This window comes from Malaclemys terrapin, chromosome 10, assembly GCF_027887155.1.
Source record: "Malaclemys terrapin pileata isolate rMalTer1 chromosome 10, rMalTer1.hap1, whole genome shotgun sequence".
Lineage (NCBI taxonomy): Eukaryota > Metazoa > Chordata > Testudines > Emydidae > Malaclemys > Malaclemys terrapin.
In genome coordinates this window covers 18,510,202-18,534,610 of record NC_071514.1, presented here as the reverse complement: position 1 = coordinate 18,534,610, position 24,409 = coordinate 18,510,202, and the positions used below count along the sequence as shown (strand labels likewise).

At 41.7% G+C, this 24,409-nt stretch overlaps 1 protein-coding gene across 3 annotated transcripts in view; it reads right to left on the bottom strand.

The window, feature by feature from the left end:
• The window catches only part of HOMER2 (homer scaffold protein 2), a 113,471-nt gene that overhangs the window by 16,027 nt on the left and 73,035 nt on the right, over positions 1-24,409 (bottom strand). For all 3 annotated transcript variants that reach the window (XM_054041928.1, XM_054041927.1, XM_054041929.1), the window contains 5 exons: positions 18,314-18,406; positions 11,870-12,009; positions 10,074-10,230; positions 7,026-7,136; positions 1,945-2,025 (listed from right to left, as the gene is read on the bottom strand). In XM_054041928.1, the coding sequence (XP_053897903.1) occupies positions 1,945-2,025; positions 7,026-7,136; positions 10,074-10,230; positions 11,870-12,009; positions 18,314-18,406 (582 nt within the window). The remainder of the gene's footprint in view (positions 1-1,944; positions 2,026-7,025; positions 7,137-10,073; positions 10,231-11,869; positions 12,010-18,313; positions 18,407-24,409) is intronic.

Here is a 24,409-nt window from a genome sequence, read left to right as displayed (position 1 = left end):
CCTCACTCCCCTGCTCCTGAGGAGAAGTAACACGGGGATCAGCAGGGACCTGGAGTGCATGTAAGTAGGTGGGGTGGCCTTGGGGAAAGGGCAGGGTCACCGCGGTCCAGGTGTCCCTCAGGGGGTGGTTGCGCCAGGGAAGGCAAAGCCTTCCTTGGTCTATTATACCCACCACCTAAGAGTTAAGTCCAAAGCAGACTGTGTAGAGCTACAGGAGGATTTCACAAAACTGGGTGAGTGGGCAACAAAATGGTAGATGAAAATCAACATTGATAAGTGAAAAGTAATGCACATTATTTTTTCCAATCTCAACTACACATAAATAAAGATGGATTCTAAATTAGCTGTTATCACTTAAGAAAGATCTTGGAGTCACTGTGGATTGTTCTCTGAAAATTTCCGCTCAATGAGCAGCAATGGTCAAAAAAGGCTAGGATCTATTAGGAAATGGAAAGAAAAGATGACAGAAAATATCATAATGCCACTTCATAAATCCACACCTTGAATACTGTGTCCAGTTCTGTTTGCTCCATCTCAAAAAGGATATAGTGTAACTGGAAAAGTTTCAGAGAAGGGCAACAAAGATGATGAAGGGTATGGAGTGGCTTCCATATAAGGAAAGACTAAAAAGATTAGGGCTGTTCAGCTTAGAAAGGAGATGACTAGGAGGTGATATTATAGGAGGTCTATAAAATGAATGATGGGGGAAAAAGTGAATAGAGAAGTGGTATTCACTCCTTTCCCACAATGCAAAAACCAGCATCACCTGATAAAATTAACAGGCAGCAGATTTAATATAAACAAGGAGGAAGTCATTTTTCCACACAATGCACAATTAACCTGTGGAAATCATTGCCATGGGATGTTGTGATGGCCAAAAGTATAAGTAGATTCAAAAAAGAAAAAAGTAAGTTCATGGAGGAGAAGTCCATCAATGGCCAGTAGCAAAGATGGTCAGGGATGCAACCCCATGCTTGGGCAACCCTAAACCTCTGACTTCCAGAAGCAGGGAGGAGATGATGGGGAAGACAACTGCCCTGCTCTGTAAACTCTCCCTGAAACTCTGGTACTTGCCACGGCTGGAGACCGAATACTGGCCTAGATGGACCATTGGTCTGACCCAGTATGGCAACTCTTATACACCTGTTGTTTGAATTCAGACTTTTATTGTACAGGGTAGGGACTGTCTCTTTGTTCTGTGTTAGTACGGTACATACCACACTGAGGCCCAATCCATGATGGGGACCCCGCAGGTCCAAATTCTTGAATGCATCATTTTGATATATACAGTCAGAGTTCAAAAGCTTTAAAACCAACCAGATTCAAATACTTTGGTGATGGGGGGCTATATAAATATCTACATAAAAATACAGACAATGTATTGTGTTGAAAAAGACTACCCACTATATAAATACCTTTTGTATGAACTTCTCCCCAATGTTACATAACTAGTAGTTTGGTTTTTTAAAACAAATAACTTTTCTTCTTTTCTCTTTCTTTTATAATAATTAGCTTTAGCTGCCATCATGATATTAGTATAACTGACTTGACGACTCAAAATGGCCATTTGGAAGGAGATTGGTGAATGCTTGCCAGCTCTTGTATGTGAAACAGTCACTTCTAGTAGCACTGCATATGAGGCAATGCAAGGCAGGAGCAGCATAAATGCTGGATATAGAATATCCTGGAGTCTGCCAGGTGACAGTTGCAACATGATCCCAGAGTAGCAACTTCTTCAGATAACCAGGCAGAGCCAGAAGCTATCTAGAATTACTTCTAATTCTGGGGCAGCCACAGTACATTTTGCATGTAATCAGCACTCACTTTTATGAATTGGGGTCTCTAACAGTTAAACTACAAACAGGTAAAAATATATAAACATGAGAAATATAAAACAAATGTCCTTTCCACTGTGTTTAGATCGATTTATTTGCTGAACTGTACCTGTAATTTCTGAGATACAGATTCACATTCTGTCATTAGCTGGGGTATAATTTCACCCTGCTTTCGAAGATCCTCCAATTCCTATAAAAACAAACAAACAAAACAAAAAACAGAACAAAAAAAGGGAAAATTATAACAAACTTCAGTTTAAAAAAAAAGTAATTTGAAGCTATGAAATTAGTTTGCACAAGTATATTATATGCCACACAACACTGGGATTTAAAATAACTGAAAATAATATTTTCGCTCTATAAATGGCAGTTGTTAATTTAATAAATTAAATATGATAATATTCATTTCTGCAGCACATTTAATCATTTCTTGACTACATAGTTTCTACACCTGAGCATAATCTAATCTCCAGCTAGTTATATTTATGAATTCTCACTACACATAGACACATATTCAATGAGACAGAGAGAAATCTAAAACGCAATAATGCTAAGAGAGACCTGGCAGACAGCAAATTAGAAAGGAGTTTGCAATGATATATGGCAGTAAAAAAGGTCACTGGAATTTTGAGCTGTATATGTAAAAACATCACAGAGCACAGAGATAATAGGCGTGAGCATATACATCTAGAGCTCTGAGCAACACCACCTGGGATACTGTATTCAACTCTGAGCACACATTACTAGAATAATATGGACAAACAGAAGGGAGTTAGAAATGAGTAACAAGACAAGTAGGTGGCTGGAGAGATGGATTTAAGAGGAAAGTTAAAAAGAGTTTGTTGCTCTGCTAACAGCAAAGGCAGTGGTGACGTGGGGAACATATTTGAAGAATGTAAATACCAAGGGCCAAATCATCCCCCCTCCCTCATTTAAAGCTGCAGAAACTGACTTTCTAGGTGAAAACACCCACAAGGATCTGCTCCTGGAGATTTCCCCTAGAGTCCAGGAGGAGGCAGGCTGCAATCTGTGGAGTAGGCTACAGGATCCACCTCCAAACATGTATTTTATTTCCTCAGATATTCTAAAAAGATAAATAAAGATCAAATGTGTCCAGTTTCGGCAGTCCTGAGTCTAATCTGATATAGGATAGCCAAGCCATATCACACATCACAAGTAGAGAGGTGGGATATGTGACATCTCTTCCAGGTACTGGTGATCTCACAGGAGAATAAGAGTACATAGGAATACGTACCCCATGCTCTACCAAAAAATTGTGCAACAAAAAACATTTCCTCAATATCTCCAGATACTGTTCCTCCAGGTACAATACCATTTCTCACATTTCAGTTCCCACCCAATTTTTAAAAGAATCTGGTCTATTCCAGAGTGGATTTTTATTTGCTTCCAAACTTTTTGCCAAAAATACCAGCCCACCCAGAGCTTTCTTGATGAGTGATTCTATTATCCAGGACATCTCCAATATTTTGTGTGTTCTTCTCCAACTTTGTGACCATTACTTTACAGCATTAATGTAAAGGGTCAAATTGCTTGTTAGCATGGACTGTTTCTGTCCACCAGGTTGAAATCAATTAAAAGCCGCTTCTAATGCAAAAAAAGCTGTTAACTGTGACACAGAGGCTCTATTACTGTGTGTCAGCAAGTCTGGTCAGGCCTGACAATCACAGCACCTCCCACAGTGGGGTCATGATATGGATTTAAAAGGTGACATGTAATAGATCGTTTGAAATCTAACAGCACAACGGTTATTAAAGTCACCGTGAAAGCTTTGTAACAACTCTGTAGATGAAATTATGTATACTCTCTGATATTATGTCCTGGAAACTGTAAACAAAGATGACAAAACAGGTTTTTTTATATAAAGGACAATGAAAATATGGCAGCAGATTCCCTGTCAGGAAAGAGGACTCTGACCTGCTGCCTCTGGGCAGCGAGTGGCTAGCCCTGCCAAAGGACAAGGATTTGTGTTGGTATCAGGTGATGAGTTTCAGTTGGCCTGACCAATTCAGTGTTCCCCAACTATGGTTATAATCTGTATCTAAAACGTGTCAAGTAATGTGTCACTGGAAAACTAATAACTCACTGATCATTAATATACTTGTGTGATGGATGTATGCAGTGTGTATTAAGAATTATGGATCTATGTTGGAATGATTATTAAAATATGTTTAAGCCAGGCATGTCAGGGGGAGTTTGTAAACAAGTCTGTCCTAGACAAAGGCATGTTTGCTTCTCTGACCAGCCCCATCACCAGACAAACACAATGAAGGTCCAATTTACATATTAGGTAAACAAAGCTATGAGGGTAACAAATAGGGGAGGAGACAGTATGGCATCTACACCCAGCCCGAGAGAAGCTTGGTCCAGGATTTATTTTTCAAAGAATACACTGCAGAGATTTACTGGTTTATAAAGACAAGGGATCTGAACCTCACATAACCAACTGAATCAACTGATTGTAAACAATATCACTGTACTATAAAAGTTTATCAAGTGTGTTATTTTATGAAAGCCTAAGATTCTCTGGTGATTAATTTCATCGTAAAATGTATGTATTAACACTATATAAGGAATTATGGATACTTATTGATATTAGGCTTTACAGTATGTCCAAACAAAGGAAGAAACAAGTCTTTCCCAGACAGGAGGGAACATAGCAGCTATTTACCTGTCTCCTATGTAAATTAAGCATGGTGGAATCAAAACAATGGAAGTCTTATACACATGCCGGGGAGTAGCAAGCCCCACAGCATGAGGTCATCCTGCCTCTTTAAATAAGATTGTTGAACTTTGGAAGTTATCAGCAAAGACAGAAGCCATCTTTAGCATCCATCACTAGGTGGACACAAGGAAACAGAACTCTTGCAAGCTGAGAAAGATGGGTCCTTCTACCAAAGAGGGGTTGAAGTCTGTGGGAGCTGAATTAAAGAAACCTGCATAGGCAAAAATCTTTCACCAAGGAAGACAAGGGAAGCCAGCATCTTGTATTTCTGTAAAAGGTCCTGACTGAAGGAAAGTCAGCCCTGGCTGAAAAGAAGCCCTGGTGACAGAAACAATATTGAACAAAGCCTGTGCTTTGCTAGTTTAAGTTTTTAGAGTTTTAGGTGCATATTTTCATTTTTTTTATTTGCTTGTGACCCTTTCCAAATTTATTCCTTTTACTTGGCATCAGTTAACCTATGTCTTGTTGTTAATAAATTCGCTTTATTTTTACCATAAATTAACTCAGTGCTGTGTTTGAAAGAAAGGTGAATTTACCTCAGTTAATTTAATAAGCTGTAATGTGCTTTTGTCTCTTTAAAGAAGAAATAAACATTATTATTTCTCTGAGCTGTCCAGGAGAGGGCTAGATACTTCAAGGTGCACACAGTTTGGGGGAAATTCGGGACTAGGAGTGTGATGGGGTCACCTTGTTGGTTGTAAGCAAGGCTGGTGGAAGCCAGAGGGGGCTGCGGGGTGGTAGACAGGTTGGGGTCAGAGCTGCTAACCAGGGCTGTATAGCACACAGACACTTAGGGTGTCACCTGCATACTTGTAGGTTGGCTGTGAGCATCTGAGGCTGGAAGCTACAGCAGCAAAGCATTGTGAGGCATCCAAGGGTTACAGGGCAAGTAGTGACAAATCCTTACTGATCTGGATTACACCCCAGTAACCTGTGGGTAAAGGTAACCTCCTGTGTTTATTTTGAGAAGAGAATCCCCATACAACTTTAAGCATTCTGATGCCTTGTATAGATCTGTGGCTTATATTTCTTTTTCCCAAAGCCTCTGCACCTCTTTCCATCCTTTCATTTTTCTCTCCTCCCTTTACTGTTCCCCAAATGGACAGAATTTCAGAGGTGCTTCTTTCATGGCTGCATTTGTGAGCAGGCTCCACGCTGGTTTGCCTTGCAAAGCCAAAAGCAGCTTATTTACGGTGGTTTAGAGCTAATCAGAAATCCACTACTGTAAGAAACAGTCTGAAATCAGGCTGGGGGTGCAGTTCATTCTCAAAAACGAATGGAAGCTAGGTCTGTAATATTCATGAGCCAATCATTTTTCTGGTTGATTTGGTGTCTGGAGAATGTGAACCTCAAGGAAAATGCTAGCACAAAGTGGGGGTTATTACATATGCTATTAGAGCAGAAAGGTTGGGAAAAAAGCATGACATTTTCCTTTGAAACTTGGTGCTGAAAACTACATTACATTTTTAACTGTGCATCAAAATCCATCTCCCTAACCTATCCCCTTGTACCATCTTAAAACTCCTTAATAGCACTGCTCTTTAGGAGCACCAGCTGAGACGTTATAATGGCACTAGGCAAGCTTCACTACACCTGCTGTCTGCATTTGCTCTCGAGTCGGCACAGAACATTTGGTTTCTACTGGGGGGGGGGGAGAACCTCAAAGATTCCATTATTTCCCCCCCTAGTCAGGGGCTATAAGTTTCCAACATTATTCGCCTTAGCAAAATGAATACCCTCTAAGCTAAGATGAGAGATTTAGGAATTGTGAATGAATCTGTCAGTAACATCCTCTAATCTTAATCTCCGTCTTGGACTTCATTCCTAAAATCAGAAGGTGTGTGTGGCAAAATACTAAAATATAAGATTCCACTGAAAAAGAGCCTCACCTGTCTTAACAAAGATACTAAATTCTCTTGTAAGGGATGTCTTTTTACTGACAAGCACCTTAAAGTAAACAGCTCCCCTCCTCCCATATGGTAAAGGAGGGACTGAGAGCAGTGATTCTGAGATTCTATTTTCAGTTCACTTGCTGTGTGACTTTGGGCAAGGCAATGAACCTCTCCAGCTCATTTCATCCATCTGTAAAATGAGGATACTCCTACTTACCTGTCTCAGCAGGTGTTATGCTGTTTAACCAATTAATGGTTTTAAGAGGCACTGAGATCCTCAGAAGTGTGAAGTATCATTTTTGTTAACAACAATTGTCAACTCAAATGCCAAATCAGATTAAAAATTCAGAACCTACAGTGTTGTAAACAAGCGATTAGGGGACATGACTGGAGATCTAAAGAGTCTTACAGCAGCTAGAAAGAGCAGTAACTTTAAACGCTGGGCTCCCTTTGACTGGGGTGACACACTGTATGTGTTGCTTTGTGTAGTGAAAAGCAGATGGGCCCACTCTGACTTTAAAGAATTTGTGCCATTTCTAAGTTTATTTTACTTACTAGTTCTTTGTCTTGAAGTTCTGATTCCAGTTCCTGGAGGCGCCTGTTCAGCTGTGCATTTCTTTCCTTCTCTTTATTTATTTCATTGCATTGTTCTTCTAGCTCTTCAATCTTTAAAAAAAGATCATAGCAAACTCCAATTCTCTGCAAATCTAGGGGCAGATCCTCAGCTGGTGTAAACCGTTCCAGCTCCACTGGAATCAATGGAGGTACGACATTTCACATCAACTGAGGACCTCCCCCCCTAGAGTATACCAGTTAGTACAACAGATCAAAGTTACCATTGTTATATTTAAAATGACGAACAACAAAGTAACCCATTTACACACATACTAGGCAGCCTCACAGGATGCATTTATTGTATCTCACGTAGTGCCTTATGTAATTACATGGGACTGTGCAAAGCACTGGAATGTCATAATAAGAAATGAGGAGCAATGGATGGGATACATTTGCACTTCCATTTTTATGCAAGTATGAGCCAATAATCTATGGGGTTTTTTTTAAAATATGGTATGAGGAAGTAAGCTCTCTGGAGTTCCCAACATCATCTCCTCAAGGCCTGTCTATTATTCCAGCAGGAATAAGAGGGCTGGATACAGCATTAAAACTTAGCCAGAAGGATTGGTACAGTGTGACAGATGGTGCTTTGTTCTCTCAGACAGGGAATGAGCTTGCTGATTCTATACTTCTTCTAGCCACCTCTGGACTCAGATCTTGTGTGCTGCGCTGCTCCTAGGCCACCAGGCTCTCTCACTAATGTATTTTTAATTCTCACTGTTGGGTTACTCTGGGATTGTACTTGGCATCATTTTAAGGTAGACCAATGTGCAAAACCGTCTAACCCAATTAACACAGGAGAAAGAATTTCCCAGCACCCCATACTGGTGCAGCACCAATGCCTACTGAGAAACCTACTTGAGAGAAGAAACAAAGAAGAATCTCTCTCTCTGCAGGAAGATCAATGACATTGTATGCAGACAGTGGGGCTATATGAACCACAGAAAGCATCTGACTGTTGGGCTATAGGTACCTTAACCACTGGGTCAGAATAAGGAAGCTTTTTGTGAACCTGCTAATTTTTGACTACACTTAGAGAGAAGTGGCACATTCGCACCTGGTCATGTCAATGAAAGCAACTTTCCTATGTAACATTACACAAAAGCAAACATTGAGTAAATAATTTATGTTGCATGCTATGCTATTTAACTGTAATCTACTATTTCGATCAGGTATTTCTCCCTTATACATAAAAGAAACCTTTACTGCTAGCCTTAACAATGAACTATTAACTCTTTGCTCTAGGAACCAGATTTATCTAACAACCTAACATTACCTTGATGCTAACAATTAGTGCCAGGCAATCTTGACACCCAGCATGGGTTAAGTGGTAGTCTAAATACAGTGAAAGCTTGTTGTGAAGCACTGATTTACTCTATGGGAATTATCTCCACATTCTGACAGTGACGTCCCCAAACTGCACACAAACAGATATACAATTTCCATCTTGCAAAACTGAGTGAATTCCAATAGGCATTTTAGTGCCCTGACAGACAGGTAAGACAGGTTACATCTGTCTATCAGTGGCACTCCCACAAGCTATAGCATTCTTCGCTGGGAGCCAAATGGCATGCAAAAAGGAATGAAAGTCACACCTACCCCTGAAAACAATAGAAAATCAAAAATCACTTGCAATCTGCGCTATACATTGAATGCCCCAGAGATCTGTATACGTGAAAGGCAAAAACAGCAGCAGCAACAGCCCCAGCTTTTTGGAAAGTAGCTTAAGATCAATAGGCTGAAATTATCACTACAAGCAGTATTCACGGAAACTGAATTCCACTGTATTCAGCAGACTTGTACCAGTGCGTGGGCCAATTACAAGCTTTTGATAGATAGCACCATATTATTTTAGTGACAGTACAAGTTACTATTCTAAGCCAGGGTTTTTAAAAATCTAAATTTACATCTCCCAAGTGTTCTCTCTTGTGGTTTTCATTTGATCCCTATACTACAGTGCTGTGAAATTACACGCTCGGTAAGGAAGGGAAAAAGGCTTTTGGCAACGATCTCCAACAGGCTTATGGAGTGGAAATATGCGGCTTTTAAGCTGGTGGGCCTGATTCTCAGCCTGGCTCCTCCTCCTCCTCCCTTTTTGTGCTTACAGTATTGTGGGTACAACTCATGTCATCACTTAGCTGTCTGATTTTGAGATTTAATTAGCATTATTGACAGGGTTAAATCAGCCACCTTACCACAATGAGTGAGCTCACGGCATCAATATACTATAGCTAAATAACTTATGAGAAGAGTACACTATGGTAATCGTCTTCATTGGAATTCTCTTTCCTTGCATCCTACCCAACAGCATGGACAGACAATATTATAGCTCCACCAACCAGCGAGCATGGAATCTTGGGTGATATGCAAGTCCCAGACCACCTACTAGCTCCCAGTTCTTTGCCTCCTGCATGCTGGAAGCAAGAAGTAGCCATCTAAGTCTCCTCTACTCCATTCTTCCTCTCTTTTTACTTTCTAGCACAAGAAAATACAACGAAGCAGCAGAGAAGCACAACACATGAGTACAAAAGAGATGCCATTGCCGTCTCTGTTCTGCCTAGGCTGAGAGAAGAGGCGCATCGGAAAAGGTTTAGAAAGAACCATATTAAGGATTTTTAAAGCTTAATTAATAATATTACAATAAATATATATTTCAAAATGATAATTCAAAGAGTTTGGGTCTGGATTTTATAACTGGTGGGAATCTGAACTTTGTTTTTTGCTTCTGACCTTTGGTGCTGCTGCTGACTGCCCTCCTCTGCTTGGTTCAGTGCTTGGCTGCAGAGTCCTCAGTAGCTTTTGATTAGTATTTGGACAGCCTAGTACTGATGGTTATGTTTGTAAATATCATACAGCATGGGCTGTTTGTGAGGACATTGGCTTGGGGCAAGGAAAGAGAAATAGGAGAGGAGTCCCCAAGCCAGGGTTCTCTGGCATTTCAAATGGTGCTCTGGGTTCATTTTATCCTATCTAACCCACTCATGTTACCTTGTTCCTGAGTTGATCATTCTCTTCCTTGCATTCTGAAAACTGTTTTTTCCAGTGCTCTACACTGGCAGCAGATTCTTGGAGTGCAGAGGTCAGTCTGGCATTGCTCTCCCTTAGAGTCTGCAGCTCTGTTTCCCATTTCTTTACATTGGAAGAACTGAAAACAACAGGGTAGAGTTAGATTCACTAATGCTTTAGTTCCATTTAGTACTCTGTGAGAACACCTGATTGCAACAGTGGGTGGCAAGCTGAATTAGATACAGTATCCTACTGGAATGACCACTGCACATTGACCCTGTCAGAGAATATCGGACCTGCTCAAGTGTATAGATCATTTGTCTCTAAAGAACAGTCCACAGATAATACAAGTTCTAAAGCTACTACATCTAGCATAATAGATGCTCCATTAATTCAAGAAGGAGGAGCTTGTGCTTTTGGAATCAAAAGTACTATTGTCAGTGCCAGATGTGAGGTTTAGTTTAGATGTGTGGTGTTTGCAGTCATGGATTTTTACAGCATTCTTTACTTCCTGTCCTAAGCTGTACTGAATTGTAGCTGTGAATTGTTAAACAGTGGCTGCCTTTCAGGTGGTACCTACACATAGTGTACGTATCAGTTTATAAAGCATGTTGGGATCTTTCCGGATGAAAGATAATACGATAGTATTTTATACAGTAAGCCAAGAAAAATATATATATACTCTGTAGGTAAAATACTTTCACTTCTTTTGTTTGATTTTAAATATCTATACAGCTATAAAATATTTAGGGTTACCATACGTCCGTTTTTTCCCGGACATGTCTGGCTTTTCGGCAATCAAACCCCCATCCGGGGGGAATTGCCAAAAAGCCGAACGTGTCCGGGAAAAATACCGGCCGGGCACTTCCTCTCCCGCGGCTGTTCTGCTCCTCCCCGGACTCAGACTTCAGCTCTGTTTAAGAGCCAAGCTGCCCGAGCCAGCGCTACCGGCTTCGGGCAGCCCCCGTGCCTCCGGACCCTGCGCCGCCGGAGCAGAGCAGCTGGAGCCGGGGAGGAGAAGTGCCCAGCCGGCGGCTGGGGTCCGGAGTCAAGGGGGCTGCCCGAAGCCGGTAGTGCTGGCTCGGGCAGCTTGGCTCTTAAACAGAGCCGAAGTCTGAGTCCGGGGAGGAGCAGAGCAACTGGAGCCAGGGAGGAGAAGTGCCCGGCCAGAGGTGCAGGGTCCGGAGGCATAGGGGCTGCCCGAAGCCCGAGTGCTAGCGGCTTCATGGTTTGCCAGGCAGCCTCCAGACCCTGCGCCCCCAGCTGAACAGCAGACTGCAGATTCCCGGAGGGCTGTGTCGCTGAAGAGGACACCACAGTCCTTGGAGAGACGTAGGTCCTAGAGCAGGAGTGACGGCGGTGAGGCACCACCCAAAGAGGGCACACTAACATGCAGACCTAATTCCCATGACAGCCAGCAGGAGGTGCCAGAGTGGTGAGTGAACCCTGTTACAGCCCCTTATTACTATAGGAATAACACATGACTGTATGTGCTATGCTAAAATAGGACATTGATTATTTTTATTTCCATTTACAATAACGTGGGTAATAGGCAGGCAATAACACAGCTCCCACTACCACTTTTTTTTTAAATCGCCTAACAATTTTTTATATAAGTTGTTACTGTATCTACCTTGGTATTTGCCTTTTAACAAGTATAATAATTAGGTCAGATAGCTGATTCCTTATTGAACCATCCCTGGATATGTATACGTAACCACCCCCGAAGAGTTACTGCACAGGCATTCAATGCAATTTAGATATTACAAGAGATTCACCTTTGGGCTAGAGCAATTTTCAGTTTGTCATTCTCACTTTTCAGATGTGCATCAGCAGAGCCACCATGAGATGCCTTCTCGTCATCTGTTCCATTTATGCTGGATGCCCGAGTAGAAGATGGTGTTTCACGTCCAGATTCCTGCAGCACAATCCACAAATTAGTGTTAATATAAAATCGTGGAAATGTAGGGCTGGAAGGGACCTCAAGCATTTATCAAGTCCAGGCCCCTGTGCTGAGGCAGGACCACATAAACATAGACCATCCCTCACAGGTGTTTGTCAAACCTGTTCTTAAAAATCTTCAGAGAGGGGGATTCCGCAATCCCCTTGGAAGCCTATTCCAGAGCTTAACTACCCTTACAGTTAGAAAGTTTGTCCTAGTAACTAACCTAAGTCTCCCATGCTGTAGAGTATGTCCATTACTTCTTGTCTTGCCTTTAGTGGACATGGAGAACAATTGATCTCTGAGTCTATCCTCTTTATAACAGCCCTTAACATATTTGAAGACTCATCAGACCCTCTTCAATCTTCTTTTTCAAGAGTAAGCATGCCCAATGTGACCCAGAAACCTCTTGGTGCCAATTGGCAGAGGGCACAAGGATGTTTATAGAGTTTTACCAGGATCCCCTGTGGCAGATGTATGTATATCAAATTTACCAGAAGGTGACATGAGGTATATACCAAGAACCAAGAGCCCACGGTTCATCATCATAATTGTGAAATATATGTATGCATAATGTTTAAGGAATTATGTATCGGTACTGAAAATTTTCATCGTAAGGTATGAGAGTTAAAGCATGTCACCAGAAGGTGATAAACAAGCTTCTGTCATGTAGAAGGGAAAAAAAGAAGTTTCTCTCTCTCTGGCTGCTCATGCGTCTATTCTGTATTGTCTGCTTTGCAGTGGAGGCCTATTTGCATTACTGAGCCTGATGCTAAGCAGAAGATTGCAGATTCAACAAGAGAGGAAAGCTGAAGGAAAAAACAAAAAAAGCATGAGGGTATCCTGTTTACAAGTAAAGACAATGGATGTTTGGGGCATAACTGGAGGTACTGAGGTACATTCCAGATCCTTCACCAAGGAGACAAACTGTCAGCGTGTTCTGCCTTATGAAAGGAGGGTCATGGCCAACCTGGTTGGAAAATACTGCAAAGACTTTGGATGAGCTCAATTTAATTAGACAGAACAGTATCTTGGTAGTTAAGTCTAGGATTTAAAATGCACATTATGATTTTATTTTACATGCAACTATTTGTTTCCAATATTTTACTTGCTACTTCTCAAATCTCTGTACTTTGTGAAGTAAATTCTTACTAGTTTTCACTATAAACGTTATTTAAGTGCTGTGTGTCAAATCGAGTGGTGACCTGAAGGGAAGCTAGTAAGCTGGTGTGGACTGCTTTGTTGGGAGCAGCAAATCTGTGAATCCTGTGTGTAGTAGACCAGCGGCTGGTCACTCCAGGGGGACTCTCGGAGAGCTATAGGATTAGAGTGCGCCTAACCGGAAGAGAAAGAGCAGAACCTGTGTTGCCCATGGCCTCTGGAGTTGGGGAGCTGACCCCAGCAGGCACAGACAAGCCTGCCTCACACTAAGGGCAGGTAGTAATGAGGAGCTTTGCAATCCTGGGAACCCCCAGGGAAGTGTGTCTCCGTTTTTTAAAAACTTTTCCTCATATATCAGGCTTTCTAACCCATTTATTATTTTTGTTGCTGTCCTCTGGACTCTCTCCAATTTATCCACATCCTTCCTGAAGTGTGGTGCCCAGAACAGCACGCAGCACTCCAGCTGTGCCTCACCAGTGTCAAGTCGAGTGGGACAATTACCTCCAAGGTCTTACAAATGATACTCCTGTTAATGTAGCCTAGAATGATATTAGCCTTTTTTGCAACTGCATCACAGTTTTGACTCAATTTGTGACCTACTGTAACCCCCAGAATCCGCACTACCACCTAGCCAGTTATTCCCCATTTTGAAGTTGTGCATTTAATTTTTCCTTCCCAACTGTAGTAGTTGGCACTTCTCTTTACTGAATTTCATCTTGTTGATTTTATACAAATTCTTCAATTTGTCAAGGTCATTTTTAATTCTAGTCCTGTCCTCCGAAGTGCTTGCAACCCCTCTCGGCTTGATGTCATCTGCAAATTTTAGAAGCCTACTCTCCACTCCATTATCCAAGTAACTAATGAAAATACTGAATAGTACCAGACCCAGTGGGAACCCACTAGAAATGCCCTCCCAGTTTCACAGCAAACTACTGATAACTACCTCTGTGAACAGCCTTTCAACCAACTGTGCACCTTATACTAATTTTATCTAGACCACATTTCCCTAGTTTGCTTATGAGCATGTCAAAAGCCATACTAAAATCAAGATAAATAACATCTACTTCTTCCCCCTATCTACTAGGCCAGTAACCCTGTCAAAGAAGGAAATTAGGTGGTTTGGCATGATTAGTTCTTGAAAAATCCATGCTGGCTATTCCTTATAACCCTATTATCCCTCTGGGTACTTACAAACTGATTGTTTCATAATTGGTTTCAGTATCTTTCCAGGTATCAAAGTTAGGTTGACTGTCTATAATTGCCCCACACAAAGCATCTTTGTTTCCCTTTTTAAACACATGCCTACTTCCTTCTCCCCTCCGCCCCCCAAAAAAGCTCAGTGTCACTGAAAGGAAGTAAGCATTTACTTTTGTGACATAACATAGTAGGTATGTGACGCAAAATGCAATGGCAGATTGCCTGGCATGGCCTATTTGAGGTAATGCTGTTGTCTGGGATGCCACTGTTTGTGACCCAGATAAAGAAGTAAAAAAAGTTTCTCTTCTTGTCAATCAAAATGCAGTCCTATCTTTATCTTCACATTGACTTTATCCGTACAAGTAAATATAGGTATCATAAGAGGTCACATTATATACCATGTCACGTTATATATTTGCACTAAGCAAGAATATTTCTGATTCCCTTTAAGTAATGACAGATCGCTCCTTACCTGAGCCTAGCAATACCACCAGTGTGCACCAGTAGCCACTGGGACTGGTGAGTAGTGACCCTGACATCTGTGCTATTTGTAACCTTGTCCCATGTCAAGTCAGTGATACCAGGAAATAAAGACCAGTCTCTTACCAGCTCTCACATGCATCACATCTTTATGGCATACTAGACTAACACATATTGTAACAGTAGAGGTAATATTTAGAGAAGAACATTTAAAACACAGAACAGTAATAAAAAACTATCACAATGAAGTGCCCTGGGGGCAAAAGGCAGCCTCTTTTCAAAGAGAAAAAATATAATGATTTACAAAATTGTAGTTCGCAAAATTTTCCAGAAGAATATTTTAAAATCAGTTTAAGCTACTAGAGCAAAGAAACACTACTGGAAGTGGTGAAGTAAAAAAAAAAAAAAAAAAAAAAAAAAAAAAGACTTTCCTACTCCCAAGAGATTAACATCACACACTTTTTAGCAGCGTCAGTTAGCTTCCTTTGCTTTCCATTAGACTCAATGGCCACGGTGTTTTTTTTTTTTTTTTTTTAAGCATCTAATCTCAGGCTTCTAAGTCTGGTGTAGGGACCTAAACAAGGGGATTGATTTTCAGAAGAAATGAACACTAAGCAGTTCTCACTGATGTCATAAAGGCACTTCTGATTGTGCAGTTGAAGTAATCGCTAAATAGAAGTTATTCTAACTTTCCTCCAAAGCAACACTTTTATGCAAAACACAATGAATGAGTTCCCATTAAACAAGGATTAATTCTTAGCTAGCTGTAGACTTCATGGAATTATAATGAATTATTGTAAGGGACTATGACAAAGCTTGTGATAAAACTTGATTTCAACATATTCTAACAAAAACAATCAACAGTGGATATAGTGGCGTCTTTCTAAACTGAACTGTCCCAGACAGAACGAGGAGTACTTGTGGCATCTTAGAGACTAACAAATTTATTTGGGCATAAACTTTCGTGGGCTAAACCCCACTTCATCAGATGCATGGAGTGTAAAATACAGTAGGAATATTACACACACACACAACATGAAAAGATGGGGGTTGCCATACCAACTCTAACGAGACAAAACAATTAAGGTGGGCTATTATCAGCAGGAGAAAAAACACTTTTATAGTGATAATCAGGATGGCCCATTTCAAACAGTTGACAAGAAGGCAGGGGTGAAAGCAGGGCCGGCTCCAGGCACCAGCTTACCAAGCAGGTGCTTGGGGCGGCCCCTCCGGAGAGGGGCGGCACGTGCGGCAATTCGGCAGACAGTCCCTCACTCCTGCTTGGAGAGAAGGACCTTCCCCCGAATTGCTGCCGCAGATCGCGATCGCGGCTTTTTGTTGTTGTTGTTGTTTTTTGTTTGTTTGGCTGCTTGGGGCGGCCAAAACCCTGGAGCCGGCCCTGGGTGAAAGTAGAAATAGGGACTTACCGGTACGGGGCTGGGTTGGGGCCAGCTCTGGCTCTCAGAAGGGGCAGGGCCTCAGGCAGAAGGGGCGGGGCCTCAGGCAGAAGGGGCGGGGATGGAGGGATCAGAGCCAGCCCAAGCCTGCCTTGTACCGGTAAGTGCCCTCCCCCTCCCGGGTAGCAGCGGCAGCTGGGGGCTCCGGCAGCAGTTTAAAGGGCCCAGGGCTCGGCCGCTGCTAAGGCCCCAGCCCTTTAAACCACTGCCGGAGACCATGGCTGCCGCTGCTACCCCAGGGCTCCGGCAGCAGGGCTCCGGGGGCTATTTAAAGGGCCCGGGGCTCCCCTGCCTCTACCGCCCTGGGCCCTTTAAATAGCCGCTGGAGCCTGCTGGAGCCCTGGGGTAGCAGTGGCAGCCTGGGGCTCCGGCAGTAGTTTAAAGGGCCGGGGCCATAGAGGCAGCAGGAGCCCCAGGCCCTTTAAATAGCCCCCGGAGCCCCACCACTACTCCAGGGCTCTAGGGGCTATTTAAAGGGCCCAGGACCCCCCTGCTTCTACCATTAAATAACCCCCGGAGCCTGGCTACCACTACCCCTGGGCTCCAGCAGCGGGGCTCTGGCGGCAATTTAAAGGACCTGAGGCTCCGGCCGCTGCTGGGACCCCAGGCCCTTTAAATTGCCGCCTGGGGAAGCCGGGCTGCCCAGGTACAGTGCACTGGCTCTTGCCGCTACGCCGTACCAGCTTACTTTCACCTCTGCAAGAAGGTGTGAGTAACAGTAGGGGGGGAAATAGCATGGGGAAATAGTTTTTAATTTGTGTAATGACCCATCCACTCTCAGTCTTTATTCAAGCCTAATTTAATGGTGTCCAGTTTGCAAATTGACATACAGACCTAAAGTTGCAATTCTTCAACAACAAAAACTTCAAAAACAGACTCCAATGAGAAACTGCAGAACTGGAATTAATTTGCAAACTGGACACCATTAAATTAGGCTTGAATAAAGACGGAGTGGACGGCTCATTACACAAACTAAAAACTATTTTCCTATGCTAATTTTTCCCTCTACTGTTACTCACACCTTCTTGTCAACTGTTTGAAATGGGCCATCCTGATTATCACTACAAAAGTTTTTTTTCTCCTGCTGATAATAGCTCACCTTAATTGATTTGTCTCGTTAGAGTTGGTATGGCAACCCCCATCTTTTCATGTTCTCTCTGTGTGTGCGAGTGTGTGTGTATGTATGTATCTATCTACCTACTGTATTTTCCACCCCATGCATCTGATGAAGTGGGTTTTAGCCCATGAAAGCTTATGCCCAAATAAATTTGTTAGTCTCTAAGGTGCCACAAGTACTCCTGTTCTTTTTGCTGATACAGACTAACACGGCTACCACTCTGAAACCTGTCCCAGACAGGTGTACTCCATGGCCATACATTATAAACTTCCTTTCCACCAGTCACCGTAAGGGATGGTAAAGCCTTACCTGCAGACAAACTATAGTTACCCAACATCTATGAATCACCAAACTTGGATAATGAAATACATGAGAACTCAAACTACACTATCTACATGACATTGTACAAACTGATCTCTAACACAGCCTCAACCACACACAAAAATGAGTTGGGCAACTGGCACAAGCAAGCGTTACAACAGATTCCATTTATTGATTGCTGAAATACTGCAGTGAGGCAAAGTCCTCAGTGACCACCACAATGAAGAACTATGTCAAAGAATATATAGATGACCTTGTTATTTTTAAAAATTATTATACCTCAGTAAATTCCTGAAAAGACTATTATATTTAAATGAGAAAGAGAAGGAGAGAGAGCACACAAGAAAAAGAATATTCCTCCGGCAATGTTAAAGACCAGTAGTTAACAATGATATTTAACCATCTTCTTTGTTGACACTTTAAACTAGCTGCCAGAAGCAGGTATATTCCACTGTTGAAGCTAGTCTCAAATCATTTTTCCTCCGTGTGCGTGTGTATATATATATATATACACAATATAGAGAGAGAGTACAGAAAAGTGACTTACTTGGGAATGATTGCTTGAGGTCTCAATTTTCTCTTGAGATCTGTCTCTTGCTAGTTTGGCAGCTTCTTTTACTTCCTGGAATTTCTCTGCAAACTGACAAATGCATGAAGTATATTTATTAAAATTATTTAGGACACATTAACTGTTCAGAATAGTATCTTTATATGGTTTCTTTGTAGTCTGCAAAACCCCATGACCATACAATCGCTTATGGCAATTTTTAAATTTTAGATATGAAACATTAAGTGTGTGCTTGATTTGAATTAGAAACAGATTCCCTTAAAAGGGATGGTAGTCACTGTTTTGAAAGCAGGGCAATATCTCCATAGTTTCTTTAGAAATTACTAATAAAAGTCTGGGGGAAAAAGTGAACGTGATTTTTTTTTTAAATGTTCATCATTTATTGAAGTTTGAGGATAAAAGATGTAGGTTTAGATTAAGGGTTATCAAATGTCTTTTGTTCTGAAGGGAAAGGCAACTGAAGGAAAGAATATAAATGAGCTTGAGAGACATTTGGGGGATTGAGGACAGGGGGTCATAAAGGAACAGGAAGGTGAAATTAAGGTAACCCCTCCACCCCAAAAATAAAGCAGGAATGTGGGAGCAAATGGTCTCTCTCTTAAAAGTCTTATTACCTTATGGCTGATAAAAATAAAGATATTAGACAATGTTTGAAGACATAAAAGCTTTGGATGTTTCTGTTCACATAAAATGTTAATTCAAATCCCCAGGTAAAAATGCAGTAAAGGTTTTATAGTTAAATCTAAAGATGGGATTTTCAAAACCAAGTTCCAGTAGTCTTTGTACTTCCGAATTACCTTGGTGCTTTTGAAAGGCCCATCCTAAGGCCTTATAAATCAAAGGCCTCATTCTGCTGTTTTGGTCTTATATGCAAACCCCAATCATTAACACAACCATTTAATTTTGTGGGTCCTGCCCCAAAAAACACAGTTTCAAGAAGTGGGGAAGGGAGGCATTTAAATAAAAAGTATTCAGTATGAGGGAGGGTGTCTGTAACACTTTGACTGTGTCTTTCACTTCTACCAAAGGCAGTTCAAACTTACATGAATTTATTGTATAGAAATTTCTAATATTGGAAAGGGAAGACAACATGAAACTTTCTCAACGGTCAGCCATATTGCCTTCCAGACAGGTATATTTCCCTCCCTAAATAGCATCCAAGATGTAGAAGCCACCTTTTATTACTTCAGTGTAGCTCATTCCCCCTCCTTCCAACAGTGATTTTTTTTAAAATCACCTGAATAGATCAATTTATTAAGTACCTCTCCACTGAAACAACTGGGCATGGCAGAGCGATGGTTGAGAATATATATAATGAAAAACAACTAAAACACAACAAACATTCAAATGTGAAAAAAACTACACTTACACTAAAATCCAGGAACAGAAGAGAGAACTATATGCGAGAAAGGGACAAGGGAAGAGTTAGCAGGGGGGAAAAGGGTTGTCACAATAAAAATATAGATGTCTAAAGGAGGGGAGGGATGGACTGAGATGGATTATAAAGAGGGAGTACCAAAGGGAAATCTCAGTCATCTGTGAAGTACAATGGTGAAATCCCTAAAAAGTGAGTGTCAAAACAAAAGTACCCCTCAGGAAGAAGGTCAAAAGAGGCACAAATATAGCCGTGGACTACACCAATAATAAAACCACATGATTCAATTCTTCAAAATTATATCAAGTCTATCCAAAGCCATTACAATGGTTAGCACTCAGCACTTTCATCACACATTCCATCCAAAGATCTCAAAGTTCTTGCACACATTCATGAATTTGGTCACACAACAACTCTATCAGGTAAGTAAGTACCGTCACCTCAAATTTACAAGGATGGTAGCTGAGGCAGAGAGAGAGATGACTTGTTCAAGACCACACAGGGATTTGATATATGCTTCAGCAGCTGACACATTTATTATGGGGTTCTTACACCTTTCTCTGGTAGTGCCCATTGTCAGAGACAGGATACTGGACTATCCTGAACAACATTATATTACATATACACATATTCTATTATATATACACACACACATACACGAACATGGAGATTGCTGCTAGAACATTGGAAGATTAGTTTTATCGATTACCATAATTCAGCTCTTACACAAGCATAGAAAAAATTATATCAGTAGTTAACACATTATATAAAACACACACACAGTGAGTGGAAATTACCATGCAACATAGGTCATCGTAGGATTCCATTGGATGGGCATGCATGTGCTTAAAGCCAAGGGGAATTTCAGATATAATATAGAGAGGGTTGTGAATATGATCTGTGAAGGTACATATGAAAACACTGAACTACAGAGTCCAGCCACCTTCAGCTGGAGTTGCATATGAAAAGAGTTTACTATTTGAGGGAACGTACAGGTAGTATATGTGTGATTCAACTACATCTGTAGACCTATAAAATTCACTGAATACAACTGCACTTATGTTTTGTCCTTGAGTCATGAAACCCTAACCTTTCTAGGTAAAATACATTTTATGTTGCAACTGTTGTTAGACCAAAACATCTATAACAACAAGATTATTTCTAGCATATTGTGTCAAAAATAAGCTCCAAACTTGGGTATCTTTTAAGTCAGAATACAGTTTATATTAATGTCATATTGAGTCGCTCTCTTACAATAAATCTTCTGTATCAAAATTCCTATGAGTCTAAGTGCACTAGAAAAAAAGATGAAAAACTGGAAAAAAGTAATCTTTCAAATTTGATTTCTGAAACTATCCTCATAATGGACACAGATGACCGCTCTGAAAAATGTGTGCTGTGAAGAGAACATTTTCCACAGTTCAATATAAAAACATTATATGTGAATATATGAAACATCCTCCCCCATTCTTTAAAATACACCTCTACCCACATATAATGTTGTCCTTGGGAGCCAAAAAATCTTACCGTGTTATAGGTGAAACCGCGTTATATTGAATTTGCTTTGATCCGCCGGAGTGCGCAGTCCCGCCCCCCCCGGGAGCGCTGCTTTACCGCATTATATCCGAATTCATGATATATCGGGTCACGTTATATCAGGGTAGAGGTGTATAATCAACAATGATCTCAGTCTAGTTGTGTGATTTTTAGTCAAGGCTAAAGTTTACTAATAAATTTTATTTAAATAAATGTGCTTCTAGCAGCAAAGAGCAACAAAGGAATTGTCCACCAACTTAAAGGGACATCTTCACTTTAAAAACAAACAGTCACATTTCTGAATTATTTTTACCCACTATTGTGGCTAGAGTTAAAGGTTATTGTAACTGAAATTATAATGAAAAATATTCTCTATTTGTTCAGTTTGTTACTTTATGCATTTGTTAGTCTTCAGTCCATAAACAGTTTTGCTGTTTCCTCTTTAGAAATGTCTTTTTTTCTGCCTAATTTATACCTGTTGGATTCCACTAAACAATCTCTGCTTTTCACTGTTCGATAGGTGCACTTAGCTCTTGTGAGAAATGAAAGACTTACACCTGACTGCTCTTCTAACTATGTAGCCATTGTAGTGGCAGACTAAACTTCTGCACCATTTCCAGTGCCAATTGCTACATCAGCAACAGACAAGACATTTCTGAGGGAGGTTACAGAGTGTCTATAGAACTTCTGTGGCATTGGCAATGCATGTATTCCCAATCCACTGTTGGCTGCAGAATCACAGGGATCCTATTTTCTGAGAATTGTTAATATATTATACCCCCTGACCACCGCCCATTGGTATTAAAACCCGTGTGTCACTTTTGTGATCTGGACAGGCCATGAGACATTAAACCAGCATAACAGCTGGTTGTTTTTAATGTGTACTTTGTAATTAAAATGGTTAATTGTAAGCTTAGTAAGATCCTACTAAATATATTTTTAAACAAAGAAATCTAAGGAGTGAGTGAGATTTTCTAGAGAGTGGAGGTATGTTTAGTTATTTAAAGTCTTTCAAAAAGTTGCCTCATTCCTCATCCGCACTCTTCTTTTCCCCTAATGCCACTACTGTAGCTATTTCAAATGAACTCTTTTGGGCTGACAAACATATCCAAAATTAGCAAAGGAAGGGAGAAAGGGAAAACAGCAACTAATCGTTGCTGCAGATTTGAAAGTACATTTCAGAGCCAGCCCCAGCTTCTGCAGCCAGTTATGAATTATATATGACATCTCACAGCACTCCAGCAAACTATGGGCACAGGCTGCATGAAAGGAAGGATTTGTTGCTACCAAATCTTGACAAGTGTTTTTGGTCTTGGGAAAGCGTAGCATACAAACGCTATATTTGGTTATGAATCTCCCCTGCTGATATTTAATGGGGAATTGAACGTGCGAAGAGGTGTCACATAATATAAATTATTTGAAAGTCACTTGAATCGGCAGATAGTCATCCACAGAAATATATATTTTAGTAGATGTTCCATTTTACATGTTTAGGTTTTACATTTCTGGTGTTATGTTTTATTCCTCCTAAGCACAAGTTGCGCCAGTGCCAGAGCTATAAAGCAGCTGCCCCCCCCCCCCCGGGTCCCCCCAACCAGTCTCATTTATATTTAATTGCCAGCTCATTTTGCAGGAAGCGCTTGGAAACTAGGCTGCATGAAATTTGCCATTTATGTTTTGTGAATGAGTTAAGATAATGGCCCACAATTAATGAGTGGCTTATTCTGGCGATTCTCTTTGATATACCAGGTTTCAGAGTAGCAGTCGTGTTAGTCTGTATCTGCAAAAAGAACAGGAGTACTTGTGGCACCTTAGAGACTAACAAATTTATTAGAGCATAAGCTTTCGTGGACTGCAGCCCACTTCTATATGCATCCGAAGAAGTGGGCTGTAGCCCACGAAAGTTTATGCTCTAATAAATTTATTAGTCTCTAAGGTGCCACAAGTACTCCTGGTTTTTTTTGATATACCAGTTCAGGCATGCCATGTCACGTCTCTATCATCAAATGGATTGGCAGAGAAGTTAGGAGAAACAGCAAAGAATTCAATTAAAAAAAAGCTCTGATGGGCGGAAGAAAGCCATTGCTAAAATATCACAACACACCTCACTATGGTTCTTTATGAAGTCACCAGCTTAGAAACTACCGGGCTGAAGGCAAAAACCTATTGCCAATAAGCTTCTGAGGCAAACAATTAAGCCCGAAGTAGTTACAAGAGAGCTGTATGTCAGGAAACAGGAACTGAAGCAGCCCTACAATAAGAACAACAAAATTATGCAGATGGCAAGAATATCAGATTCCAGACAAAGTAGCTGGCAATTTACACCAAAGCAATAGCTACACTATCCACCCCAAGCTCATAGGACATAATCCATGCCTGAAAACCTGTTTTACAGCAGGAACAAAAGATGGCTGAACAAAAGCAGAGGACAATGACTCTGTTTTTTGACAGCTAACCTAAGTCAGTGGCCACTGATAGGGTTGCCAACTTCTAATCACACAAAACCGAACTCTTGCCCCGCCCCCTGCCCAGAGACCCCGCCCCTGTTCACTACACACCCACACACCCCATTGCTCACTCTCTCTCACTCACTTTCACAGGGCTGGGGCAGCGAGTTGAGGTGCAGGAGGGGATGAGGGCTCTGGATGGGAGTGCAGGCTCTGGGGTGGGGCCAGAAATGAGGGGTTCAGGGTGCAGGAGGTGGTGAGGGCTCCAGGCTAGGACCTATGGGTTCGGAATGTGGGAGGGGGCTCAGGGCTGGGGAGGGGGTGAGGGTGTGGGAGGGGGTGCAGGTTTCAGCGTGGGGTGGGGGATGAGGGGTTTGGGGTAAGGAGGGGGCTCAGGGCTGGGGCAGGGGGTTGGGGTGCAGGGCTCCAGCTGGGGGTGTGGGCTCTGGGATGCTGGAGGGGGCTGAGGTCTGGGACAGGCGGCTCCCGGAACCAGCTGGCTTGTCCAGCTTCTAGACAGAGGGACCGGGGGCTATGTGCGCATCCCTTGCCCACAGGTGCCACCCCTGCAGCTACCATTGGCCCCGATTCCCAGCCAGTGGGAGCTATGGAGCCGGCGCTCGGAGCGGGGGCAGCGCTCGAAGCCTCCTGGCCACACCTGTGGCTAGGAGCCAGACTTTAGCCCCGCTGCACCGCCAACCAGTCTTTTAGCGACCC